This window comes from Euprymna scolopes, chromosome 34 (assembly GCF_053919585.1).
Source record: "Euprymna scolopes isolate OS-2025 chromosome 34, ASM5391958v1, whole genome shotgun sequence".
Classification (NCBI taxonomy): Eukaryota; Metazoa; Mollusca; class Cephalopoda; order Sepiida; family Sepiolidae; genus Euprymna; species Euprymna scolopes.
The window spans coordinates 24094874-24114871 of NC_136515.1; the positions used below are offsets into that span (position 1 = coordinate 24094874).

Below are 19998 nucleotides of genomic sequence, written 5' to 3' on the forward strand. Positions count from 1 at the left end.
CGCAAATATCAGAATATTTTCTACACTAATAGCTTCTATCCTTGGTCCGCTTGTATTTGGAATTCCCTTATTGTTCTGTTTCCCCGATCGTACCAACATGAAGAAATTCAAATGTAATGTGAAAAACATAAAGATTATCTATGTATTGTTATTAAATCAATCCTCTATTGATTATTATATATTACAAGGGATAATTTGCCCTGTGGATTAATTCGCAAAAAAAATAAAAAAATAAAAAACTGATAGTGTCCTTCATAAAATTCCGTCTGTGTTTGTTTACAATATCACGTCAACTGAGTGTTATTTGCACAACGTTTCAATCGATGTAACCCCCGGCCTTCTTCAGGTGTATCTTGTCGAACTCTGAAATCTTTCTGCAGAGCTTAATAATCTGTACGGAATTTCGAACGGAAAACTTTATTTAATCCACTGGGGTAGCAAGCTAGCGTTCTGTCAGTCATGGCCGTGGAGAAGTCTTAATTATTTCGGAATTTTATTTTGAATGTCGCCCCACAGAGGATTGAACTTTCAACGTCCAGAAGAGTGTAACTTGTTATTTAATTTACAAAGTATTTTATCCACTACACCACATATACAGTTGAAGAAGGTCGGAGGTTACATCGACCAAAACGTTGTGCGAATAAAAGTCAATGTGAGAACAGTAGTCGGATAAATCTAAATAGTACAAATTATCAATCCTCATCTAAAAAAAAAAAAAAACATTCTGAATAAATATTTTTTCATATTTTTTTCGTTTTCTCATAGAATAGTCGGTGAAGTGTGACACGTGGTTAAACAACGCATCGACAATTACAAAATATGCGTGAATGCGGTCGCCTACAGAACAACTAAAGGTCATATCGAGTAAATAACACGTGACTAACAAGCGGCGAATGACAGTTCGCCATTTCCACATAATGAAAGATACAGATTACGCAATCATTAACACGTGTGTACTTCTATCTTGTTGTGCAACCTGTTCTCGAAAATGAAGTGAACCGACAAAGTAAAAATAAATAAGAGTAAGGAAGAAAAACGAAAAACGAAGCGAATACAAACGTTATGACAACAGCACTATCTAGAAGAATTATATATATATATATATATATATATATATATATATATATATATATATATATATATATATATATATATAATATTACTAGCTTTACGTCCGGCGTTTCCGGGTCTTACAATACGCTTCAACATATTTTAATTGATGCAGATTGCATATGTATTATTACAGAATATCATATACTACGAGGAATAATTTTCCCGTTGGACTAATTCGCAAAGAAAACTAAAAAAAAAAAAAAATCAATAAATAATGAGTGTCGTTCATTAAATTCCATCTGTCTCGTCAGCTGATATTTTGGTTTGAGATGAATGTTCTGGAAAAATCACTTCTGAATAATTTTTAATTTTAAAAGATGCAAATGAAGAAATAATTTGTAGCGATTTTAAATGGTACATCTTTTTTATCGTAAATTGAACTCATTGATACGAAAAAATTAAAATAAAATGGTAAGATACACCCGGGCTTGAACAGGGATCATTCGATCTGTTTTCGAATACTCTACCACTGACCTATATATTGAATACTCTACCACTGACCTATATATTGAATACTCTACCACTGACCTATATATTGAGTACTCTACCACTGACCTATATCTATAGAGGACAATGGTTCCGTTATTTTTAAGAACAAATGATTTGCTGAGAATTGAATCTCCCTTGATTTACTGATATTTATGGTCGGTGTACCATAAAATATTACCCTCTAAATATTCTTTTTTTATCTATAAGAAAATGTCTATTTTTAGGGTCATTTTTTTTTCGATATTTATCGGATAAAAATCTATACAAAACATAAGAACACTGCTAGACATATAAATTACTTTTGTGTGAAATTTGCAAAAGATAGGCTCAGCCATTTTGGAACCTATGAGGAAGGCACACATACACACACACGCATGCACGCACAGTGACTTTTATGTAATAGTAGATATATATATATTTATATATATATATAAATATATATATATATATATATATATATATATATATATATATTTTACATGTAGGTCACCACTTATCAAGGCCCGATGGCCACTCAGGCATAAGGGTTATTGCGTGTACAGTAATCAATGGGATATTATTGTAGTAATCATTAGTATTGGGTGTTTTGATAGATATTATATATGTATGTTTGTATGTGTGTATGTATATGTATGTATATATACAAATATATATAGTATGTATGTATATATGTATCTATATATACAAATATATATATTATGTATATGTATCTATATATACTAATATATATATATATATATTATGTATGTACGTATATGTATCTATATATACAAATATATATATATATATATATATATATACTATGTTTATGTATGTATATGTATTATGTATTATATATATGTATTATGCATTATATATTTATGTGTGTGTGTATTATGTATTATGCATATATAAAAAAATGTTTCTTATTATATATACGACACAGTCGCGTTAAATCACTGGTTCCCGTCAGATCACCAAAGTTGAGCCTGGCTAGGAGTGAATGTGTAACCATTTCGGAATTCAAGGCGCTGTATATGCTCTCCGCTTATCTCGGCTTTTGTTTCCAGTCGTTATGTACATACACTTCACTTGCCACCGGTATTTAACAATGTCGACTCAGGAGAGTGTGGTTGGGAAGTACGCATCTCCTGCCACAAAAATTCCACGCGCAGGCAACCCTTCGTGGGTATCAATAGTCTCTTAAAAGCTGAAGGAACCTGGTATGCACACACACACACACACACACACACACACACACACATATATATATATATATATATATATATATATATATATATATATATATCAGTTCAAATATAATCATTGCACATAGCTATGTCATCATTTCAAAACTTATCTGTATAGCTAGACATAGAAAGCGTGTCATAATAGATTCGAAACCCGAACGTCAGTGGTCTCGGCTGTCTTACCATCTAATTGGAACACGTGTCTGAGGATGGTCATATTTTCATCCATAAACTTCATATATGGCGAGAAGATATGAGAGATTTTTGCATTTGTCATCAATTATCAAATATGTATCAAAAAATGAAGAGGCGTTCTCTTAGGACTAACACTTGATCTCTATATGAGGTACATAGATATCCGAGTAATCAATCAAGATTCTGATTTATCTCTCAAACTTTGAGCTAGCACAGAAGCGAAGAAAATTAATTTTCCAATCTTCAGTTGACCAGTTAGCTATTTTATGATATAAATGTCTTGTGGTTTATTCGTCTTACCGGATTCCATGACAAGAATTCCTCTAGTCTGGTGGAGTATCTAGTTTAGTGTTGTCACTTGCGTTGTCATGTCGAGGGGATCTTCATTGGACTTCGAATATTATTTTGAATATTTGGTCAGGATTTACTTGTAAGGGGAAGTCCAATATGAATTCAATTTCACTTCTCTGTGTGCGTGCATGCGTTTGTGTTTTTTGTACGTACGTGTTTTTCTGTTTTTGTTTGGAGGGGGGGGGGCAGTGAGTAAGATCCCCACTTTTGACCTAGTACTAATTCGGGTACTCATGCACTTATTAATACGTGCTGAAATAATAATGTTATTATTTAAAAAAACATTCTTAACATGGGGAGGGAAGTGTGTTTTGTACCTATTATGTACTTTAACCTTACAATTGAATAAAAATCATATCATAAAACTTTAATTAAACTTGGAAATAGGATTTTAAAAAATAGCGCGGATCAGTAAGTGCACTAGCACCCTAATTTGTCTTACCTTTGATAATTTATAAAGATCACAACCATGAAAGAACGCTTATTATGTATTATAAGATATTTTTATATTGTTGTTTTCGTTAAATATTACGAAATGAGGAATCATTTTCATTAAGAATCCATTTAGTATTATGCATTTAAAATTGAGAACACTTTAAAAGTGTCTACTTTATGTGAATAGCGTATATGAAAAGCAAAATGGTCAACGAATTTCACCCGATGTCGTGTTTATCTAAAAAAGAAACTCGAATTCTGACACGAAGTGATTTCTCATTGAAGAATTATATAAATTCATAATTCATATTATTTGGATTCATTGTACTACTGTCCTCATCTTGAGTGTTATTTTTACAACGTTTCGATCGATGTAACCTCCGACCTTCTTCGGGTTTATTTTGTCGAACTTGTGAATTTGGACGAAATTTCGAACAGAACCCTTTATTTACTTCATGGGGGTAGTATGCTCTTGTTCCGTCAGCCATGACTGGATAGAGGTCCTATGTAATTCGCAATTATATTTTTCCGTCACCTACACTGAGAATTGAACCTCCAACCTTCGGGAGAATATCACTTTTACAGTTGATTTTTCCAAGTACTCTTAATAACGTATATCGAAAACATGAAACTACTTCAACGCATAAACATTTTTTTTCTCTCACGTTCTTTCATGGTCGCAATCTTTATAAAGTACCTCTTTTATATACCTACTTATCAATCTAAATGTCTTTCGATTTCCTCAAAGTCGTTTTTTTTTTGTTGTTGTTTATTGCTGAAGCACTTCCAACCTGTGAACACCATATTAGAATGTTTTCCGTCCTCCATCACAAAACGTAACGATCCTGGTCTCATTTGCGATAAAATATTCAGAGTAAAAATTTATTTTAAAAAAAGAAACAAAACCAACAATGTAACATCTGGTTTTCGTTAGACTTAAATTACCTCGGCTTAATGATAAAAGAGGAGGGACATTCAGTTAATGGAAATCCTCCTACCGAATACAAGTGCAGCTCAAAATAGGGCAAATCGTCCTCTTTAAAGTCATGTAAAGAAAGCACCGCCATTTTGTTTTTAGTTTCGTTTCCCATTAGGATTTTTAGGGAGGATTTTTCCCTTTTAGAGGCGAAGCTGTTGCTGTCTTTTATCTATTTCTTCTTTTAGTTCTAAAAACTCCGCCTTTAAAACCTTTGATCTTTACTGTGAACCTAAGAATCCGTGTTCGTAAAAAATGACTTCTTTCATAAATTGACCTTTTTTTTTATGTCCAACATCGCATTTCTATAACTGTCCACGTTCATAAAGCAGTTTTGTCAGTTCCCATTAACTTTGTTTATTAATCGCACAGTTCCGGTTTTACGACCAATTACAGCACGACAGACACGACTACATGCTGCTGCCTGTTGTTGCTGTGGTTGTTGTTGTTGAGCAGAATTCGTAATGATTCTAGTAGGCATTCGTTTCCCCGATGTCTTTCTATTTAGAATTCTTTCTAGAAAGGCATCGCGTACTTACGGAAAAGGGCCACATGAAGGTTGCCAAGATCCCAAGTGAAAGTGTTTCTATGGAATAAACTGGTTTCGAACTTGGCACACTTAGGTAAATCCGTGTCGTTAAACACTTAGCTACCATCACCTCGTTGCTGCTGCTGCTGTTGATGATGATGATGGTGATGACTTTCCTCTAATCAAGCAACCTCGACTGTCGTTTGAGCAAACTCTGATTTCTATTATCATTTAAACGATTTGCGCCCGCCAGCACAAATATTTTGAAATACTTATTACGGTATTGCTAAAATGTATATATCTATAAACGTCAGAATGTGTGTGTGTGTGTGTGTGTGTGTGTGTGTGTGTGTGTGTGTGTGTGTGTGTGTGTGTGTGTGTGTGTGTGTGTGTGTGTTAGAGGACAATCCTCAAATACTCAACCGATTTTGGATTTACAGACTTGAAATTTGGTATATAGAGTATTCAGACGTATGAAAAACTTTTTAATCGGTTTTCATCCGGGGGGGGGAAAGGGCTGCTAATGGGTCAAAATTGAAAAATTGGTATTTGTCAACTGTTTCACGAGGTTTGAAAACACTTTTTAAATATCGTGACAAGCTGATCTAATGGTAATCGTAATTGACTCACTGTCTTTGGGTTTTGGTTTCGATCTCAGCTCTAGTGTATATATATATATATGTATGTGTGTGTGTTTGTGTGTTTCTTTTCATTTTTTAAAAGAATTTAACGTTACTTTAACACCGGGCAACGTCGGATACATACATCTTCTAGTAAACAATAAAACGGATTTAGTAATAACTTTCAGCTAGGAAATATCGTAGATCCATACCTGAAAAGATAAGTTGATTTCGTATTCAGAATGACTTGTTTCTATTTGCTTACCATTGTTTAGTTTTTACAAAGAATTCTTCGTGCTTCTATATTGAACAAACGCATCGAAATATTGAATTTCAACTAAACCAAACGACACCCACGTAATTTTTATGGCGCAAATAGTAACACATGCAAAAATTACGAAAACTATAAGATGGAAAAATAAAATTTAATGAAAAAAGAACTTTGTTAAATGAAACGAAATCACTATATTACGCTTACTAAAAAAAGAGATAAGTTGATAGGGAAGATAATTAGGTTGTGTTGTTTACGTCACGTAACGAACTTAATACAAAATGTCTGACACATTTTATTCCCCATATAAACTTTATCGAAAACTGTTTTTTGTAATAATATTTTTTACGTTATCGTTTTCCGTAATTTTTAGGTATGTTACTGTTTGCGACATGACAAAGCTATCATTTGTTTTACTTGAAATTCAATATTTCGATTTTTTAATTTCCTTCGTTTAATAAAGGAGCGCCATTTTTTTATGTACTGCACATTTGTTATTGTGTACAAAAATTAATTTTTTTAAAAAAGTCACTTGTAAAATTTAATCCGAATATTTTTTTGAACAAGTTTTAAACATCTAGAGTTATTTTTAGTTTTCGTTTTTAATAATTGCAGACTTCTCTCTCTCTCTCTCTCTCTCTCTCTCTCTCTCTCTCTCTCTCTCTCTCGACTATATTCCTCCGACCTATAGCTTTCCAATACTGAGGTCAGTAGGTATTGCCACGTTTTTACGTTAATGATCTTGTATTCTTTTTAGATCCTTACATCAAGTGGCTTCATATCTTGTCTACAGCGACTTCTATAAAATATAAAATAATATAAAAACTAGGAAGATTTAATTGCGTTGTATAAACTGTTTCTTCATATTCAGCCTTCTCTATCTCCAACTTATCGTGGCGCGTGTTTTTAACGATATTTTTTCCACGAGATTCTAGAGATTCTAGAAAACTATGGAAGATCCTGAATGATTCCGAAAGATTCTGATAATTAGCAAAAAAATGGGGTTAAACCTATCATTTAACTTTTTATAAGTATATTAAAGCTTTATATTAAGTAAAGACATAAAATAATAGAAAAGGCTAATGCAAAGCTTCTTGCTTCTTTCTTAGAACTGCACGCCTGTGTAACTCTCTTTCATTTGCCTGCTTCCCAGCTGACTACAACTTGGTTGTCTTCAAGTTCAACATAAACAAATTCTTGATGAGCCGCCCCCCCTTAAGTAATCCAATTTACCAAATTTCCATTACTAACGATTACTACAATATTATCTCATTGACTACTGTACACTCTATAACCCTTCTCCTCGAGTGGCCTCCAGGTCTTGATAAGTGGTGACTCGTATGTAAAAAAGAATGTCATTCATCTTAGATATTTTCCAAAAATCGAAAGAGGGGGGATCAGAAAAATGATCGATGCTAAAACCTCCTAATATTACAATGTGCTTGCCTTTCTTGAGCTTTCGAATGATTTCTTTATGAATCCGCACTTTATATGGGATTCCGAAAGATTCTAAAAGATTCCATGCAAAACCACACCTTACATTTTAGCCCTGCTGCAGACCACTCAAAAAATTGATTTCGCCACTTCTACTCCACACACACACACACACACACACACACACACACACACGCATATGATTATTTTTTCTAATTAAAAGCCAAAAAAGAAAATCACTCAATAAATATTTTATGCTTCTCTAAATTGATTTTGACTGAGAAAGCAAAATAGGAAAGAAATAAAAAGATTTTCTCAAGATGCGTCCATTCGATCTACGCGTATAGTGATAAAAATTTTAGTTTAACTTTAAGTGTAACAGGCCAGTGAAATAAGAAAAAAAAAGGAAAAAAAAACGTGGTGCTTATACACGAGAGGGTGCATGAGAAAACCGCAGTTCCAAATAAATTAACGTAAAAATTCTTTGATAAATCAACGTAAAAATATCTACACCAAAAATTAGGAAAAATTATTGAGTACATTTTTAATTAAAAATAAAAATTAGTTTTCGTATTTTGCCGATTCGCCATTATTAAAGAGCGGAAACAAGCGTAAAACATGGGGAGATAAATCAGTCTTCCATTTAACCAAGTTAATGACGGATCGTCAAAATATGGAAATTGATTTTTATCTTTTAATTAAAATACTATGGAACATACTATGGAAAATGAAACGTTTCGTCAGACACCAAATCAGTTTTCACTGTCTAGAAAATACTGGAAATAATGCAACAATAAAATGCTTCAGGGAAACATGCAGGATAATCCATTTTTAAAATACAGCTATTTATTTTCATACAAGACCGAATTTGCTTCTCTTTAGTGCTTATTAACCATAAGACACAAGTGAAAATTGCATTCCAAAACTATTCGATACATTTACGTATCATGCAAAAATAAATATCATCACAAAAAATTAGAAAAAATTATCGAGTATTATTTTAATTAAAAGATAAAAATCAGGTTCCATATTTTGACCATCCGTCATTCACTTGGTTAACTGATTTATCTCCCCATTTCCGCTCTTTAATAATCTATCACCTAGAAAATGGCGGAAGTAGTGCAACAATTAAATTCTTCGAGAAATATACCGGATAACCAAAAAATGTTTACTTTGTATTCATCGTTCCACTTTCATCCCGTTCGCTATAAATAATGCTGATCCAACATCGTCAACCATAATTCCAAAATACAAACAACTAGAACTAATCCCCATTAAAATATCAGATAATGCAAGCACTGCAATGCACTTGTCTGTGTCTTTTGTTTTGTCTCTGAATATAAAAACCTCAATGTGTATATTATATTCCTCTTTGTCTGTCCGTTCCACCTTTTCTGGGAAAAACTGAGCCGATCTGACTAGGATTAACTAGAATTCGTCACCAGAATACCATATTCTGCTGTAGGAGTTAGTAGAGGATTGAATCATAGGCTCGCGAATAGGCTAAGGTTCAATCCTCGGTTAAGTTATATCAAGGATTCAAAAATGATATGATTCCCTCTTGCTTAAATACTCAACATTATGGGATGATGTCAAGGGTAAATGGAGTAATACTGGGAAAGGGGTTGCGATTTTTTTCTTTTTTTGGGGGGGGGGATATTTCGGCCAATGAAAAGGGAGCCTTCTGGTTACCCTCGGCTATGATTAACCACTTTGCTTACTTTTACATATTATTTCATAAGCATTTTAGTCGATTTTCCAACATTTTGTTTAATCTCTTTTTTTTTTCTTTCTCTTTCTCTTTTGTAGTTGGGTCCCTGCTGCTAATCAGGTTCCGGGACGACACGATTCACACAACCAACTTGGAAACGGATCTTGGTCGATGGAGTTGCCGCACGGAATACTTAAACACAGCTCTTCAGGTTTGATGCCAAACAATGAATCAAGTCCTAAGAATGCAGCAAGTACCGGAAGCACGCCGACCGAAATCGGAAATGGAAGTGACGTTGGTTCGGATAATATGACGAGCGTTTCAGCAACCGGCATTGGAAGCCGGTCGTCCCTCGTGAAAAAAAAAGTCGTACACTCTTTACCGAAAAACAATACGGTATTACGTTATGATCCGTCCACGGGTCTCACAGAAGCTCTGATCGTCGGCTCAGAAGATGAAGATGAAAGACGCGATGCTCCCAATGGTGATTCAGGTTAGTCACGAATATTCAATCGAATGCAATTTGTACTAACACAACAGGAAACGGAAATGGCGTCGCTTCAGATGACGACATCTTGCGATAAAACGTTTTTAAAAAATAAGTTAATCATTTGGCAGGTTTCGTTAAATTTTCGAAATCTCGTAGGTGATCCGGCACTCTCTGGCCAGATTTTATGAAATTTAATTTATATATATATATATATATATATATATATATATATATATATATATATATATATATATATATATATATATATATATATATATATATATATATATATATATATAAGAATAAACAAATAAACTGCTTAGAACACACTTTTATATGCGAAGAAAAGAATTTTATTTTTTGTTTCTTTTTAATTAAATTCGGATTTTAAAATCCCTTTGTCAGAGAAAAAAGTTCTTGAATTTTGTGGATCGTGTTTTTTTTGTTATTCTTTAATTTTTTTGTTATTCTTTAATTTTTTTGTTATTCTTTAATTTTTTTGTTATTCTTTAATTTTCTAATTCAAGATGCTTTTATTAGCTGATACCTTTTTTTTTTTTTTTTTTTTTTTCAATTTCATATTTAGCGACCGCGCGCCTTTTTAGCTTTATATTAAAGAAAGAAAGAAAACTAAATAATTCTATGTTAAATACCAACTAACGCGACCTCGATAACAGACATGAGGATGGACTTTTTAGTTTTAATTTCCGAGGAAAAGAAAAGATTTTAAAAAAAGACTCAAGATCTCTTTTCACTGACGAGGAATTTTTAAATCCAAAAATTAATTAGAAAAAATAAAAATATTTTTTTTTGTTTGCTTTTGCATTTAAAAGTGTGCTCTAAAGCAGTTTATCTGTTTGTTCGATGATTTTTCAAATCGAGTTTCTTTTACTTGATGATACCTTTCTTTTTCAATTTTTACTTGATGATACCTTTTTTTTCAATATATATATATATATATATATATATATATATATATATATATATATATATATATATTAATCCAGGTTAAGAATATATTCACCGGATTTATATAATAATGATCAATAAGTAAGAGTGCTATTTATGTTAATATTTATTCATACAGACACGTACAAGCTTCTCTACAGTTGCATGACAGTGTTTCGATCTATATCTATTAATACCTAAGATCTTTACAGACGAAAAATTCGTCCATTGGAATATATATATATATATATATATATATATATATATATATATATATATATACGTGTATAAAAGTTATCAATAAACATGCGTGTTTCTAGCTGATCATATATATATATATATATGTGTGTGTGTGTGTGAAAATTTAGAGTTAAATTCAGTAAATTAAAAGATTTATGAGAAATTTCTTATTCAACAAGGGATACAAAATTTCTACGTTTTAGTCATAGATTTTCAACAGATGTTTCACCTCACCATCAGAGGAAATATTTTTAGCAAAATAAAGTTCATAAGAATTCATAAATATTTTTAGCAAAATAAAGTTCATAAGAAGTCATAAATATTTTTAGCAAAATAAAGTTCATAAGAAGTCATAAATATTTTTAGCAAAATAAAGTTCATAAGAAGTCATAAATACTTTTAGCAAAATAAAGTTCATAAGAATTCATAAATATTTTTAGCAAAATAAAGTTCATAAGAAGTCATAAATGTTTTTAGCAAAATAAAGTTCATAAGAAGTCATAAATATTTTTAGCAAAATAAAGTTCATTAGAAGTCATAAATATTTTTAGCAAAATAAAGTTCATAAGAAGTCATAAATATTTTTAGCAAAATAAAGTTCATAAGAAGTCATAAACATTTTTAGCAAAATAAAGTTCATAAGAATTCATAAATATTTTTAGCAAAATAAAGTTCATAAGAAGTCATAAATATTTTTAGCAAAATAAAGTTCATAAGAAGTCATAAATATTTTTAGCAAAATAAAGTTCATAAGAAGTCATAAATGTTTTTAGCAAAATAAAGTTCATAAGAAGTCATAAATGTTTTTAGCAAAATAAAGTTCATAAGGAGTCATAAATATTTTTAGCAAAATAAAGTTCATAAGAAGTCATAAATATTTTTAGCAAAATAAAGTTCATAAGTAGTCATAAATATTTTTAGCAAAATAAAGTTCATAAGAATTCATAAATATTTTTAGCAAAATAAAGTTCATAAGAAGTCATAAATGTTTTAGCAAAATAAAGTTCATAAGAATTCATAAATATTTTTAGCAAAATAAAGTTCATAAGAAGTCATAAATATTTTTAGCAAAATAAAGTTCATAAGAAGTCATAAATATTTTTAGCAAAATAAAGTTCATGAGAAGTCATAAATGTTTTTAGCAAAATAAAGTTCATAAGAAGTCATAAATGTTTTTAGCAAAATAAAGTTCATAAGAATTCATAAATATTTTTAGCATTTAGGCTTTAATCCAAACTTTTAGTTTTTCAATATATGCGCTAAATAGCAAAATTTTTTACTTATAAACTTTATTTTTTCCTCTGATGCTCTATATCAATTTCACATAAGATGAGCACCTACTTTATGGCCACCTTTTTAGGTGGGTCAGTTAGTTTTTAAGGGATGATGTTTATTGTGTCCTGGTAGACACGAAACCTACCTAGAAATTTTTTTTTTCTATAGGTTTTCGAGTGTGCTGAAAATTAATATCGCATGCAAATTTTTTGAAAATAAGTATTTTTCCGAGTATTAAGCAAAAATATCCGCGCTAGTGCATTCAACAATAGCCACCACTTATAAAATAAAGACTCACATTGCTTAATACCTGGCAAAAAAACTTATTTGCGGAAAATTTAAATGCGATATTCGTTTTCAGCACACCCGACAACCTATAGAAAACAATTTTTGAAGGTACGTTTTGTGTTGGTGTACCAGGCCCAAATTACCAAAATAAACACCACCCCTAAAATATAACAAAACGTGGCTATAAAGTGGGTGTTCATTTTACATTAAATTAATGTAGAAAAGAGCCCCATTTTTTATGGAATTATAATTTTTTTTCATATGTTAAAAACTACTCCTTTCCTAGAATTTTAAACGCTATTTTTGTTTTCAGCACCCTCGAAAACTTATAATAGTGGTAATTTTAAAGGATTTTTTGAGCGTGGAAAGATACTGCGCCTTTACCAATATTTCAATCGTAGTCATTCGTTTTCCTAGTTTTACATATGAATTACAAATTATCTTATATTTCCCCAAAACCTCTGGCCTTAATTGAAGGGAGTCTAAAACTTGCTGCTATGGTTTAAAATGATCTGAAATGACAGCAAAGAGAAACTTGATTCCAAATATTCCTCGTATGTTATATCTCCCCTCTTTGATTTTCATACATAAAATAAATTTCACAGTGTATAAGGATTATTTGATACAGGCGATAGTCATAATCGTACTCTATTTTCAAAAGAGGGGAGATGTAACATATGAGAAATATTTGGAATCAAGTCTCCTCTTGCTGTTATTTCAAATCATTTGAAACCATAGCAGCAAGTTTTAGTCTCTCCTCCATCAAGGCCAGAGGTTTGGGATATATATATATATATATATATATATATATATATATATATATATATATATATATATATATATATGATTTCGAGGTTATGAGGGTTTTTGAAGCATGAAAATGATGTTTTTTATTTAATATTTTTTCATTTTTCAAGCAGTCCTCCGTTCTTGTTCACAAAAAGTATCGAAATAAAAATAAAAACATATGTATATAATTATTTCCACAGCGAAACAATGTCGCAGCTTACAGGAACCATGACAGCAAAAAGTTGGCTGCCATGGCTCTTGTAGGCTGCGACGTTGTTTGACTGTGGAAATAATTATATAATCTCTCACATTTGGAAAAAAATGATGTGTGTGTGAAAACTCAGCATATGCTGATCAACTTTTTTCTTTGCTTATATAGTTTGTTCTCTTTTTTACTTCCTGACAATTTTTTCTGGGGTTGAGGGACGTCGATAGTATCACTCTAGGGCAGTTATTGTTCTCGTAGTCATATAATTGTATATAACAAGAATTCTAGATATAAGGTTTAGTACATTTTTATCGTTATTTTACTTCTCGTAAGGTGACATAAAAGTTATGCAAAACTCTTCTGTTTCAGGGGAAATCATTTTAGCCATCCTGTGACGGGTATTCATCTAGTATCTATATGATTGTTAAAATTGTTTTTGATAAACGCAACTTTATCTATAACTTCTCATCTTGTATTTAACGATCAATCTAAATGTAATCGCAGCAGTCAATTGTGACGAGATAAAGAAACCACCGTCTGAAGACTCTACTTTTGGTTGCGGTTCCGGTATGACGGGAGATTGGACGCCAAGAGCATCAGTGATTCCTTAACAGATAAAGAAATGTGGTAGGAATTTTTGTATAAGCTTTTTGGAATCAAAGTCTTAAAAGAAGAGTTCAAGAAATTCAACTCAATACAATTAGCAGCTAAAATAGTTGGCTTTTTTTCATACATTCCAAGCTGATCGTATCTGTATTCTTTGACTCTCTATTAGTTTCTTCTTTTTCTTTTCTTTTTTCTTTACTCGCCTTTCTTTATTCTTTACTCGCTTCCTTTCTTTTCTTCTTTTTCACTTGTTTTCTTTTCTTCTTCTGCTTCTTCTTTTCCTTGTCCTTCCCTTCTTTTTATTCTTTTCTTTTACGCCTCTTTCTTCTTGTTCACACGTTTTCTTTTCTTTCTTTTTTTACTAGCTTTTTTCTATTTTCTTCTTCACTCTCTTTCTTTCTTATTCTTCTTTTCTTTCACTCTCCTTCTTCTTCACTCGCTTTCTTTTCTATTTCTACTGCTTCTTTCTTTTCTTCTTTTTCTTCTTTTCCTTTACTCTCCTTCATTCTTCTATATTCTCTTTCTCAATTTTCTTCTACTTCTTTTAACTTACTCTCATTCTTTCTTCTTCACTCATCAATCCTCCAACGTTAAGTGTTAAAAGGACAAATTCCAACCAAGAAAACAGCAATTCTTCCCCTCTGTCAGAAATATTGCTCACTGAATGTGAGGCCTAAAGGACAAAATAAAAGAAACCAAAGTTACAAGGCTACCGAGTAAACTCAATGTCCATTTTCTACTCTCCTTCAATTATTTAAGAGCACAGCTCACCAAAAGCTTGTTAACATTGGACTTGAAAACGACAATGTTATATTTACATGGGAAGCAGCCACGTTGTATTGTGTTCCATAGATTAGTAATTCTTAGAAAGAAATTTAGTTTATGGAAGTTACGCAAGGTACACAGAAGAAGAAAAGGAAATTATTTGCAATGGTTGTAACTAGACGAGTTTTTGCTGTGAATGTTTTACAGAAAGGGGAACCGGATATTGGGGCTCAGTCGAGCACTGACAATAAAAATAACGATCATCCCGAAATTATGTTGATCGTTGACATCTCTTTAAATGTTTCTGGTCATTAAATATTCTACATTATGCCTATCTACTGCCTGATGCTGACAGATGGCGCGTGCGTTGTTCATGCCGGTCAATATTTTCGATAATAAAATACAAAGCTTTATACATACATGAGCGGATGTATCCGTGCATGTGTTTATAGATGCGGGTGTTTATACATACATGTGTTTATACATGCGGGCGTTCTTTATGCATACATCGTCGATTGTATTGTCTGTTTAACTAAGATGATTTTTTTTTTTACATGAAGAAAGACTAATGAAGACGCTCACTGAGTTTTCTTTAAGGTTTTATTTGGAGATAATGGACTTAGTATAGAGAAACTAATGTTCTCTCGGTAATTATTTACTCTTAGACTTAACTTTCTAACTTGACGAAACGAGTGGCGCGCACAGCTGGAGACATCGAAGTAACATTTGCTGAGATTGTGAGTTTTTTACTATACTGGCCTGGATGCCCGGATGTTTGGAGGTGTGTGTTGAGCAAAAAAAAAAAAAAAAGAAAAGTGGTTGTAGGCAGGAAGGTTTGAACACGTACCGCGAAGAAGGAAAAGAACGTGAAAAAAATGTGACGCCTTTGCTATTGTGCCCATCGTAATATGTAAAAGATACGTCTTCTACAAACAGCATGAGAATTACCTTGCTTCTGTCGGCTGAGATATGATTTTGTTTAGTCATAGGAGGTTTATCTTCCCGAGGTTTAGTCTCTACTGATATTAGCCTGAGGCATACCTACTGGTGAATGCCGACGAAGCTGTTCAAACAATTTTTGTAGGATAAAATGCACTTCTGTTAGTTCGTGGGAATTTTAAAACCTTACCTGATCTTGTGTATAACTTGATGCATTGGTAGATAACCAAACACGATGTATCACGTTGAATTATGACGAGATACGGCATATTCACATTGACACATCAGTTGTTTTGTTAGATTAGTTAAGCAGCTTCGAGCCTGGCAGTAACAGATGGGTGACCGTGTGGGGATATCAAGCGCTGTATTTTTGACACCAACATCTCTGCTTAAAGACTGCAAAAATGAAGCGTCGTCATCTTCTCTGATCAGACTTGCGACTAAGAACCATTTGTGAATTGCATATTCCCCAGAAAATGTCTTTTTCGGAAGAAGTTGTCTCAACCCGTTCAGGATAAATGCAAGTATAGGCAGATAGAACCCGTCCCTCAAAATAGATCATAACGAAATTCCTTCATCTTTTTTATATTTAGAATTCTCATAACATATCGGAGTCTTAATGAAATTCCACCTCTGTAATAAAGTAGTTCAACCTAAGGATTCTAACGTATTTTTATGAAAGATTATTGCATGATTTAGATTTTTTTTTATCTTGGTTTATTCCTCTCTCTCACGCACACACTCGCTCTCTCTATTTTTATTCGCACACACACACACGCACACACACACACACACACACATGTTCTTCGCTCCCTCTCTCTCTCTCTCTCTCTCATTCACACACACACACATACGCAGACGTACACACACATATACACACACACATGTTCTTCGCTCCTTCTCTCTCTCTCTCATTCACACACACACACACATACGCAGACGTGCACACACACATACACGCACGCATACACACACACACATACATGTTCATCGCTCCCTCTCTCTCTCATTCACATACATACATACATACACACACACACACACACACACACACTGCGCTTTCATTCCCTTCTCACTCTTTCTCATTTTCTCAGCTATGAGCTCCTTATGTTGAAATATACATTTTCACCCGGAAGCTCTAACGCGTCATCCGAGCGTAGTGTACTCTAAAACCACATCAGATGTTTTTCATAACTAAATTTTCGAATACCTCATAGGATGAAACTCTGCTGGCTTGCCTACATGCATATCGACATACGGATGTGGTTACAAGAAGATTAGTACACTAAAAAAAAAAAAAAAAAAAGGCGCCAAAATTTGAGGACCGTGATTTGTTATTTTTAGATCCATAAGATGGCGGTGAGATTTAATGCTGCAAAAATAAAACTTCTCCCGTCTGACAATATAATAAACATTTCCAATCATCGATTATTATGACAAACGGCACCCTTCATGTGAGTCCAAATTTCAAACTACTTGTTTCAACATTCACAGGTTACATGAATTAAAGCAAATACATATAATATACCGCCAAGTCTGCTGCAAAGAAGGTAGGCTCCATTTACCAAGTTAGACAAGTAAATAAAAACGGCCATACATGAGTCGCCCTCTTAAATAATCAAATTGTACCCACGTTCTACCACTACCAATCATTATGCTGTTGTCTCATCGACCATCTTACACTCATTAACCTTTATCCTTGAGTGACTTCCGGACCTCGATAAGTTGTTACACCTTTGTAAAAAAAAACAAAAAAAAACTGTGGAATGTTCCTATGGGCTACGATCAAAATGTTGTGTATTTGTATAAGTGCGTTTGCGCGTGTGTGTGTGTGTGTGTGTGTGTGTGTGTGTGTGTGTGTGTGTGTATTGTGCCAAAGCTAAGCCGATAAATTAGCCATAAATTAGGATGTATGATGGAATTTGCTGCAATTATTGTAATTTCGCGACCTGTCTTAGCAGCAGACAAATAGCGTAATGATTAGAAGCGCTGACTGTTGCCTAAACGGTCGAGTTTCAATCCTGGCTTGAGGTAGTTACTAGTCTAGCCGCATTGAAAAGCAGCGAAACAGTCTTTCTCTGGGTGGCTAATGTATATGTATGTGCATATACGAGGGTTGTTCAAAAAGTAATACCTCCTATTTTTTTATTCCGCCAGAATGTGTTGAAAATTGCATTGTTATGATGACTGAACTTATGCATTCATAGCCTGAAAGTTTCATCTCTTCGTTGCAGATATTGACGGTGTGAGACTTTTAGAAAGCGATCTTCTGCCATGGACATGCGTAAGAAGCAGAGATGCGTCATTGAATTTGATCATGCAGAAAAAATTGAACCGATCAACACATCATCGACGCTGATGTAGCTGATGTCAACACAGTTATGAGACCGGGTTCATCAATTTCAGAGTAACGACAAAGATGTGAGTGACAAAACGTGCTTCGGACTTTTACAACCGAGACATTGCATTTAGAATAGAAAAATGGAGTACAAAAGGTCGCTCGTTTTAATGGTACCACTCCCGTCTTCGTAACTTTTCAAAGTTTTAGTTTTTTTAGTTAAAAAATAAGAAGCCTTACTTTTGGAAGGACACTTGTGTATTTACACACACACACACACACACACACACACATACATACATACATACATACATACATACATACATACATACATACATATATATAGGCAGCAAGCCATTATTCAAGCACACTTGAGAAGAATATTGCTGAACAAGAACTACTGAGCGCCATAATATACAACATGCGAGCCGAAATACAAAAACGCTCGGCGAATTGAAAAGTTATCCAACAAAAGCGGAAAAAAGAACTCAGTCGTGTTCAATCAGACGCGTTTGAAAATATATATATATATATTACAAATAAATATTAAAAAATTGGCGGAGAGATTTGGTAGAGTCTGCAAACGTCAACTCTTTCAACTTTGACCTCTTGTCAGCCGAATTTTCGCCCAAAAACTGATTAAAAAGCTTGCTGCATGTCTGAATACCCTTTATGTAAAATTTCAAATGTTTAGACCCAAAATTGGCTGAATAGTTTGCTAGAGACTGCAAAGGTCAAATCTTTTGAACTTTGACCCCTTGACAGCCAAATTTTAAAAAGCTTGATCTATATCTAAATACACTTTATGTAAAATTTTAAATGGTTAGACCAAAACTTGGCTGAATAATTTGGTAGGGATCGTAGAAGTCAATTTTTTTTTTTACTTTGACCTTAGTTTTAATCCCTTAACATTTATTGTTTTGGGTTCAAATCAAATTATAAAGTTTGATCCATGGCCAAGTAATCTGCATCCAAAATTTCAAGTGTTTAGACCCAAAATTGGCGGAGGAATTTGGTAGAGTTTTTAAAGGTCAAATCGTTGAACTTTGCCACCCTGACCGCCAAATTTCTAGCCGAAAACCGATTAAAAAGATTTTCTTAAAATCTCAATACTCCTGATGTGAAATCGCCAGTTTGTAGACTGAAAATTGACAGAGTAGTTTGATTGGGAAATGTACAAACACACACGCACACAGACAGACAATTTCACTTTTATATATATATATATATATATATATATATATATATATATATATATATATATATATATATATATATATATATATTAGCGTGTGTGTATTAGTGTATGTATATGTGTGTGTGCATATTAAATGCATTTCAAGTCTTTCAAAAATCTGTAACTGGACCCTTAAACACAAAGAGATAAAATGGAAAGATAATATCTTTCACTCAAGAAACATTCTATAAATTGGTTTCATTACATTGTCCGCTAATCTTCCGATTCAACAACGCCGTCCAATATTTGACAAGATGTGCCTATTAGTAACGCGTTCGCCAAAATCTACGCAAACTTGCGATGAAAACAATAACAAACAAAAAATAATAATGCGCGTCCACGTAACAAGCAAAAACCTAGTTAACCCCTTGCCTCTCCCTTATTCTTAAAATGATCTATTCCGACTCGCCACGGCTCGCTTAACCGATCATTCACTCTTACCCGACGCTGCCCTTCACTCTGGGGTCACGCCTTCTGTTTGCGCAGTCGTTTGGTGATAAATTATTATCGAACCACGAAGAA

General features: G+C 32.9%; 1 protein-coding gene across 3 annotated transcripts in view; it reads left to right on the forward strand.

Moving 5' to 3' along the window:
• LOC145259134 (proton channel OtopLc-like) overlaps window positions 1–19998 on the forward strand; it is a 391597-nt gene that overhangs the window by 210670 nt on the left and 160929 nt on the right. For all 3 annotated transcript variants that reach the window (XM_080116814.1, XM_080116816.1, XM_080116815.1), the window contains exon 2: window positions 9452–9846. In XM_080116814.1, coding sequence (XP_079972940.1) covers window positions 9452–9846 — 395 coding nt within the window. The remainder of the gene's footprint in view (window positions 1–9451; window positions 9847–19998) is intronic.